Raw genomic sequence first — 9,494 nt, 5'->3', positions numbered from 1 at the left:
GGTTGAGATGGTTGAGACGATTGAGATGGTTGGGACGGTTCCAGAGGATGGTTGAGATGGTTGAGACGATTGAGATGGTTGGGACGGTTCCAGAGGACGGTTGAGACGGTTGCTCCAGTGCTGACCCACCTGCGGGCCCCCTCCAGGCCATGGTGATGACCCGCATTGCCTGGCGGTTTCCCCTCTGCACCCCCAGGCGCGGTGACCCATCTGTCCTGTATGATCGCCCTCCTGCTGTGGAAACCTGGTGCTGACCAGCTGGCCGTGTTCTTCGTATTCTCAGGCCTGTGGGGCGTGGCAGATGCTGTCTGGCAGACACAGAACAACGGTGAGTCCCCAGCCCAGGCCCCTTCCTGGCAGCAGGGGGGCGGTCCCTGGCCAAGGCAACTGTGGGGCTCATTAGATGTCAATGGGCCAGAGCCAGGAGAGGTGAGTTGGGAGAGATGGGAGGGCCAAGAGGGCAGTGATGTCGCCTCTGGGTCTGACGTATTTTCTCTGAGCATTTATTCAGATTCATGATGCAAAAGTGGGAAACCACCTGGGGTTCCTTCTGGGCACTCTTCCCTTGGGATGGTGTGGTTTTGCTTAAGTCAGGTCGCCCATCTGAGCCTGGGTGCGAGACTCTCTATCCCTAGGATAGCAGTCTCTTCATGACCGAAAACCTTTATTCAGACGTGCTTGTGATCAGAGGCACCCTCTCCGCGTACCTGGGCCTGGGGTGTAAACATGCAGGGCCATCCAAGGAGCCCTGGGCGATGGGAGGTGGGAGTGTGAACCAAGGAGCCCATGGAAGATGGGAGGTGGCGGTGTGAACCACAAGCCACACATGTCACAGGTCACTAGGGTCAGTGTCTGTGGAGGGGACTTTGGGGCTTCCTGGGCAGTGGTGGGTATTCTGTGAGCAGGTGTGGATGTCGGGGAGCAGGGGAGGCCAGGGTGGGCTTCGTCCTAGAGACCACATCTGCATCATGTCTAGGCTGACCGCTGTCCAGATGGGGTGAGGTGCAGGAGGAACCAGGGCAGGAGGCGGCAGGGGGCTCCAAGGCCTTGCTGGGGCTGGGGTCCCCGAGAAGGCGGCCTAGGGGGAGTGCAGAGGGGTGGGGTGGAGTGGCAATTCGGGTCCCTATGTGTGGGGCCAGCCTGTGGGGGAGGGTCAGATGCACCTGGGTCACTGGAAGCAGCAGAAAACGCTGACACCCAGGAGTGACTGGGAGCTCTGTGGAGTCTGTACCGTGTCACAACAATCAATTCCAAAAGGCAGGTGACAAGGTCCAAGGTACGGCCCTAGGGGGAGCCGGGAAGGCTGGTTGGCAGATGGAAGGTGATGTCCCGTGATGATGGCCGGAGCCAAATGGCAAAGTCCTCACAGAATAGGGTGGCCTGGCCAGGAGGTCAGGCAGAACAGTGAGGGCACGGGTGGGAGAGGAGCAGGAGCCAGGGAGGAAGGGGCCCCAGGCTCAGGCAGCAGCACCAGAGAGGTTCCAGAGAGGCCTGAGGACAGGCGAACTGGGAGGGGATGCCACAGTTGCACCTGTTATTCCAGCTACTCGGGAGGCTGAGGCAGGAGAATCCCTTGAACTCTGGAGCAGAGGTCGCAGTGAGCCAAGATTGTACCACGGCACTCGTGCCAGGCTCTGCTGAGCTCCGAGGTGCTTTGTGCTGGCCGGTCGTGTTTTCCACAAGGAGACGTGTGAGAGGGTTTTGGAGGAAGGTCACTAGGAAGAGAAGGAAGCTGGGTCAGTGTGTGTGGCCACTGGTTGGAGGGTGTGCGTTCTGGCTGGTGTTGAAAATAGCACAGATGAGGGCTTGGGGTAGGAACCCTGGGTTTCCCCAAAACCCCATCTAAGGCCCCGAGGGGTGTCAGAGGCCCAAACAGGCAAGACTGCGTGTCTAAGAGATGCTGATGAGGCAAGATGAAGGGTCCTCTCGGAGGTGAGCAGGGCTCACATGAGACCCTCTTCCCTCCAGGAGAGACATCACCATTGTGCCTTTATCTGGCAAACACTTGGGGCTTAGAAATTGGAAAAAGCAAACCCACGAGGGAAGTACAGGCCAATGTTTCTGAGATGACGGACCTGGCTGCTGTCCTGCACTGAGGAGAAAGAAAACATGTGACCTCAGATCACAGACTGAACACTCCAGCCACGTCCTTTCTTGTCTTCCTGGTGGGTTGCCATCCACAGGACAGCTGAGAATCATCTTTGAACAAACCCTCACAGTTGGATTTAGGAAGCCGTGTTTCATAGTCCTTTCTGCTGCCCCAGTAATGCCGCTGGACGTAGTGAAGCTCTTCACCAAAATGAGCATGTGCTTGGCCCAGCACCATGCTCTGGCTTGTCGGGATCAAGGCTGGGAGCCTGGAATGGGTAGACTGGACCTGAGGCCAGGCCGGGGCATTGCTTAACAGAACAAATACTGATTTAATGGAGGGGAGCAAACAGCAACTCACTTTGGTGTTTTTGGCAGTGCAGAATTATAAGCTAGTGGCGTGTCATGTCGCCTGTAGGGCTCCTAGCTACGTCACCAATAAGCATCACACAGCATTTGTTTAAACCATCCCCTGGACGTGTGGCAGAGCCGGTATTTTACTGAGCTCCCCAAATGCACATCCCATTACCAGAAGTGCGCAGTGACTTATCTGAACTTACTTGATTTAAAAATGTATTTACACATTAAATTAAAAGCAAAACACTGGGACAAATATCCCCACAGTATTTCATAAGATAATTCTCTAAATGCTCCCAATGAATGTGATCATTCATATTCGGTTTTTGTTCTTCCTGAGCTATGTGAATAGTGGACTCAACTCTCCTTTTCCTTATATGGACACATGGTACTCTCAGGGAAAGTCTTTTTGAACTGTGCAAACAAAGTTACCTAAGGACAAAGAGTATGAATGTCTAAGTCCAGTGAATGACTGGAATAAAGACTCCTTTTAATAAGGGATGCTAATTTAAATGGAAATTATTTGTGTCTTTCTGTACAGGAAAAAGTAATTTTTTTCAAAAATAAACCAAATTGGCCGGGTGCGGTGGCTCACCCCTGTAATCCCACCACTTTGGGAGGCTGAGCCAGGCAGATCACTTGAGCTCAGGAGTTCGAGACCAGCCTGGTCAACATGGTAAAACCTCATCTCTACTAAAAATACAAAAATTAGCCCAGCGTGGTGGCACATGCCTGTAGTCTCAGCTACTAGGGAGGCTGAAGCTGGAGAATCACTTGAACCCAGGAGCCAGAGGTTGCAGTGAACTGAGATCACGTCATTGCACTGCAGCCTGGGTGACAGAGCAAGACTCTGTCTCACAAAAAAAAGTGTTGGGAAAAATATTTTCACATACTTGAGAAGCTCCTGTGGACTTTACTCTCGCAATCGTCACGCGTGAGTGGCATTTTAGCACCGTGTTCGTGCACACCTGGCAGGCTGGCCCTCCATGCAGCACAGCACACACACAAGGTCTCTGTTCTCTACTTTTTGAAAAAAATGGAAATTTTATGTAGCTTTGGCTACATCTCAAAAACAGCTCTTTCTCATTTTTGTTTTTCTAAATAGCAAGTTAGATTTCTAATCCTATTCTCCCCAAATGTGTGCTTTTTTTTAAGAACATATGTGGACCACATGTGTTCCCAATTAACGACACTGAATAAAACGCACTGAACTTTGTCCTCACCTTTCAGTCATCACTGCTCAATTTAAAGACTGGTCCTTACAGTCTCCCACTTAGAAGCAGGTCAGAGGACTTCACCATTTGAGCCCCTACTTCCTGGGCCAGAATTGAGGATCCCCGGCTCACTGTCCCACTGGGCTCCAGCGATCCCCTGGCCTCTGCAAGGGGAGATCTGTGCCAGGCACTCCTCTCTGCTAATTCCCTCTGACAGCTAATGAAAGATGGGTGTGGTTGCCAGGGCAACGCTTCCTCACCAATGCACTGCCATGAAGATATGGAATGTCTAATCTAAAAATACTCTTGCTCTGTTGGCTGTTTTCAGGCTGATAAACTCAGAAAATATGACTTATTCAATGCCCCATTCACTTAACCTGTCTTCTCTGACCAAACAAGATTGCTGAACTTCTCATCCCCATCCCTGTGTTTGAGGACAGGAGCCACATCCTGGTCTCTTTAACCCTGGGCCACCTGGGAAGAGGAGGCTGACAGGCCAGGCTGAGAGCAATGCTTTGTCTTTTTAAATACACTTTTCATTTTGAAATAGTTTTAGATTTACAGAAAAGTTGCAAATGTAGAATCCCCTTGAAAGGCACCAACCTATAGACTCAACGCATTTACCCCATAGGCCTGTGCCTGCTTCCCCAAACACTGAGCATCTCACACAGCCACGGCACATTCGTACAGCTAAGAAGTAACGCTGCCATGTGACAGTTAGTGGAGGGACAGCCTTTATTTGGGTTCCTCCAGGTTTCCCACGAGCGTTCTTTTTTCTGTGCCAGGATCCTATCCTGGATTCCCTGTTGGACTCAGTCATTGTATCTTCTGGCTGCTGTGCGGCAGCTTTTCATTTTCCTTGTTTTTCATGATCTGGACCCTTTTGAAGAGCACTGTAGTTTGTAGGCTGTCCCTTAACTTTGGTTTGTTTGCTGTTTTCTCATGATTAGGCTGGGGCTGAGGGTTTGGGGAGGACAATCCCTGGTGCGGTGCTTCCCGGTCCCATCATATGGGGGATACAGAAGAGGGACAGGCCTCCTCACCAGCGATGTTAACCTTGATCCCGCGGGCACCGTGGTGCCAGCCACATCTCTCCACTGCAAACTCACCGCCTTCCCTTTCCACATGCAATTCTGTAGGAGCGAGTGCCCAGGCAGCCAGCAGTCAAGGAGAGAGCAGCTAATCTCCACCCTGAGGAACCTCTGTGTGTGCACTGTAATTCTTCCACAAAAAATACCTGTCCCTTCTCCCCGATGTATTTACTTACTCAATCACTGAGCTACATCAGCATGGGCTCGCATATTTACTTTGCACTTTGGGTCACCATCCAACGCCACATGGTTTCTTTATTAAGGTGGACAGTAGCCGCAGGGCTTATTCTGGCCCCCACTGCGTAGCTGTCACTCCTTTCTCTGGCAGCCAGAAGCCTGGTTCCCACTAGGTATGACCGCTTCCTTATGTGTTCAATCTTGTACACGCGTACAGTTCTTTCAGGATTGTTGAAATACCGTTTTCAGTCTACTTTCCTTTTTAAAAAATGTCTTTCCCTACTATGTCCTTAGCTGTGGGTAGTTTCATGCAATTCAAAACAATAAATGCATTGCTTTCTTTATGTCTGGATTAAAATAGGGACCAAATCTTGAGGAATTCCCTGAAAAGCCTGACTTTAATTATCTCTGGTGTTGGCCTCTCCTCCCCTAGACTGGTCTGATGTCATTCACACATGTGGCTTCCCCTTTCCCGAGTGGGGCAAACGGTTTCCCCTGATTCTTCCTCCGTGTTTCTTAAAGGCAGTTCCAGCAGTATCATCTGGGTCCTTGGCGTCTCCCTCTGTAGGCATGGACCCTGCTTCTGTGGGTAGAGCTGTGTTAGGAGACAGGCAAGAGTGAGGGTGTCGCCTCTGTCTGGGGCCACTCCGTCTTATTCAGCCTCCTCAGTTCTGTTTTCTGGCCAGGGGACAGCCCGCTTTCCAGCTACCTTCTGGGTCCCAGATCCTCCATGCTGGGGGCTCCTCCTGTATCCCAAACACATCTAGGCAATTTTGAACACAAGTATGTGAGCTAGCAGACAATTTAGCTCTTTCTCTCTTTGCTGTGGATCTCCTCTCTACGTTCAGATTTTGGAACCAGAGTCAGAGAATGTCAAGTTCTTCATGTGACATGTGAGGCATTGAGGGCCCGGAAAGTTTATGTTTATGGAAAAACTCAGAGGGCTGAGGAGAACATGGCTACTTATGAAGAAGCTGAATTGGCCTTGAACCAACCAGAACTTGATGAAGGGAGACGGTGGGGGGGCGGGGTGAGTCCCTTTCTTGGAGGACAGCGATTTCTAATCATGGCAGCACAATATAAATTTCACCTTGAAATTCTTGAATGACATCAACCCATATTCCCCAAAAGCTTAAAATTAGAGTTGCCTGTGTTTCTAGAATATTTATAATCTGGGTCCATTGGCTCTGGTTTTCCGACCTGCCCAGGGTGCAGCCGGGAGCTCTTAGCCGCAGAACATAGTATGATCTACCACTTATAGCCGTGGTGTCTCAACTTGGATTTTCTTCCCTAGAACCTTGGTTTTGGATCCAGTGCTAAGAGTCACCCTCAAAAAACAGACAAGAGGCGTTTAGAATAGTCTCAGAAGCCAACTAAATCTAAATTTGGTTATTCAGTTCTCTTCGGTCATTACTTTTGTTAAGGTGGACAGTGTGCAGACTGTGGGACGAGAAGGGTGCCTTGTCCTGAGGGTTCCAAAGAACTTCTTGTTTCCTGAACATTCCTAAGCTGTTTACAATGTGAATCTTAGGGCAAGGGCTGTAGACAAGGTACTCCCCTGCTGTAAGCGCATCTGCATTGGTCTTCAGCAGTAGAGAACATTCACAATGTGAGTTGTTTTGTACAAAACCAGCTAACAAACCCTGGGGCAAGCTGCTTTTCATCACTTTCTTTAAATCCAGAGGAAAACAAAAGCACCTCTTTGGATGGGAGTGGAAGGTCCCTGGGGCCACGTTCACCGACGTCTTTAACATTGCTGTGGAAATGAGCAGGCCGGCCGCAGGAAGGACAGCGCCTGTGTTCCTGGGTGTTTATCTGGACACTTTCCTTCTTGGAGGGAATCCCTCTCTCAGTGACATCATCTGTTGCCTGGGAGGGACAGGGCCTCATCCCTCCCAGGCCGTCCCAGGGCGGCTGCTGGGGACGGTGGCTTCAAAGACTGTGTTTCACAGCCCTTGTCATTGCCCTCCCTGGAGCCACACAGCCAGGCAGGCGCCCGCCCAAACACAGCGGTGCTGGAGCTCCCCGAGCACGGTGTCATCTCCAGCACTAAGGAGGGGTGGGTAGAGCGAATCTTTGGGAAGACGGTTCTCTCCGCACTCAGTGTGTGTCTTGTGCTGAACCAGGTGCCATGGAGTTTACAAAATTAAACACCATCCTCCCTGCCTCAAGGACCCCAGCGCTGGCAGTCTGGAATCCTCCTGGGGAACCATGTGCTTCTGCCCCTGGTTTCAGGCCCTGCTGCCTGCAGTTAAGGTCACAGCACATCCCACCCCACCGGAGCTCTGGCTGCCTCTGTCCCTGCACCTGTCCCTGCCCCTCACCTGCCCACTTGGCTTCAGCCTGTGGAGGGTTTTCCTGGGTCTCTGTGGCCAGCAGCCTGAGCGGAGCCCCAAAGGGGCCGCTGTATTTAAATCACAAGCAGGAAAATCCTGGGGCTCAAAAATCACTAAGCTAAAGGGAAAAGTCAAGCTGGGAACTGCTTGGGGCCAACCTGCCTCCCATTCTATTCAAAGTCACCCCTCTGCTCACTGAGAGAAATGCAGATCTGATTGTCTCCTTTGCAGAGGCTCATCAGAAACTCAGAAGAATGTGACCATTTGTCTCATCTACCCGTGACCGGGAAGCCCCCTCCCTGCTTCCAGCCTTCCCACCTTTGCTTGGAGTTGTCTTGCCTTTCTGGACCAAACCAATGCTCGTCTTCACCAAACCAATGCTCATCTTATCTATGTTGATTGATGTCTCATGTCTCCCTAGAATGTATAAAACCCAACCGTGCCCCAACCACCTTGGGCACATCTCGTCAGGGCCTCCTGAGGCTGTGTCACGGGCACCCATCCTCAACCTGGGCAAAGTAAACATGCTAAATTAACTGAGACCTGCCTCAGATTTTCGGGGTTCATGCTATCGTCTGCCATGTAAAATCATTCTGTTGTGAAAAAAGAAAAATGTCCTAATTTTGTTGAGAAAATGGGGCAGTGGGAAAGCTGTTGTGCTCTTTTCATGAACAGGGTCACCGTGGGGCCCATGGCAGAGCTCTCACTCTGCTCTCTCCTCTGCACCTCTCTACGGCGTTCTGTTTGAGAAGAGCAAGGAAGCTGCCTTCGCCAATTACCGCCTGTGGGAGGCCCTGGGCTTTGTCGTTGCCTTTGGGTACAGCACATTTTTGTGCGTGCGAGTCAAGCTCTACATTCTGCTGGGGATCCTGAGCCTGACCGTGGTGGCGTATGGGCTTGTGGAGTGTGTGGAATCCAAGAACCCGATCAGACCCCACACTCCAGGACAGGCGAACCAGGCAGAAGATGAAGAAATACAAACAAAAATGTGAGAGCAGCGAGGTCCAAGGAGGATGAACTCAGAAAGCACCAGCCAGAGAGTTTTCTCAGAAGATGCCTCAGGACATGGAGCGGCTCCTCATCACCATCTCAGTACAATTTGGCCATTGTGAAGATATCATATTATTTCACTCTTTATGTACTTTTTTCTGTTCTAACAAATTTTTAGTCCACCATCTTATCAACAGAGATCAAGTGTATACATGAAGGTATCAGTTAATTTAATTTTAGATACAAAAGAAAAAAGTACAGTCAGCCAATTAGAATTTGCCTGAAATCATAGACTCACCCTAGTTTTACTGCTGTAGTTGTTTTTAAGAATTGAAAGACTGCTTAAAACAGTAGACTAACCCCACAATTTTATAAATGGGAAAACTTTCTTTCTTTTTTTTTTTTTCTGAGACAGAGTCTCACTCTGTCGCCCAGGCTGCAGTGAGGTGGTGCGATCTCGGCTCACTGCAAGCTCCGCCTCCCGGGTTCATGCCATTCTCCTGCCTCAGCCTCCCAAGGAGCTGGGACTATAGGCGCCCGCCACCTCGCCCGGCTAATTTTTTGTATTTTTAGTAGAGACAGGGTTTCATCGTGTTAGCCAGGATGGTCTCGATCTCCTGACCTCACAATCTGCCTGCCTTGGCCTCCCAAAGTGCTGGGATTACAGGCATGAGCCACCACGCCTGGCAACAAATGGACAAATGTTTAAGCTCCTAACTCTACTTGGATTAAAACCTCATACATTTTACAAAGGGGCTCTGAGAAGTCAACTGACTCAACCCCACAGAGTCAGGGGGTGACAAAGTCAGATTGGGGCTCAGGATTCCAGAAACGTGTGGGGTCTGTGTTTCTAAATAAAAGCAGTTGTTCAATGGACTCACCTGCCCAAGTACTGTTGTGCTAAATACTCACACGGATACACCTACACGCTTCATCACATCAGTGCTTTAGCGTGCTGTGGCCTTCGCAGACCTTTGAGAGCATTTCACACTGAGATGCCACACGTGTCTGTTAACATGGAAAACAGCACCGGGCATGGGTTGGGTGATATTTGCCTGTCTCAGTCACCGTCTGGTCCCTTGACACCTGGTCTCTTCTCTCACTTGTTCCTCCTAGCAGCACTGTCACCTGCCCATCTCCAAGGCTTCTTTCCTGTCCACTGCACTCGGGTCCACAGGCCCTCCCCAGCCCTCCCCTATCACTAGCACCCACCTTGCCCAGCCCCCACCAGCCGTCCCCCT

At 50.7% G+C, this 9,494-nt stretch overlaps 1 protein-coding gene across 1 annotated transcript in view; it reads left to right on the top strand.

The window, feature by feature from the left end:
- UNC93A (unc-93 homolog A (C. elegans)) overlaps nucleotides 1-8,534 on the top strand; it is a 55,544-nt gene extending 47,010 nt beyond the window's left edge. The window contains exons 8-9 of the mRNA XM_011934942.1: nucleotides 197-328; nucleotides 7,990-8,534. Coding sequence (XP_011790332.1) covers nucleotides 197-328; nucleotides 7,990-8,255 — 398 coding nt within the window. The 3' untranslated portion in view covers nucleotides 8,256-8,534. The remainder of the gene's footprint in view (nucleotides 1-196; nucleotides 329-7,989) is intronic.
- The last annotated feature ends 960 nt before the right edge of the window (nucleotides 8,535-9,494 follow it).

The sequence above is a fragment of the Colobus angolensis genome, unplaced genomic scaffold (genome assembly GCF_000951035.1).
Source record: "Colobus angolensis palliatus isolate OR3802 unplaced genomic scaffold, Cang.pa_1.0 Scaffold14, whole genome shotgun sequence".
Taxonomy (NCBI): domain Eukaryota; kingdom Metazoa; phylum Chordata; class Mammalia; order Primates; family Cercopithecidae; genus Colobus; species Colobus angolensis.
Note: the sequence above shows the minus strand (reverse complement) of the source record. Positions and strands in the feature narration are given on the sequence as shown.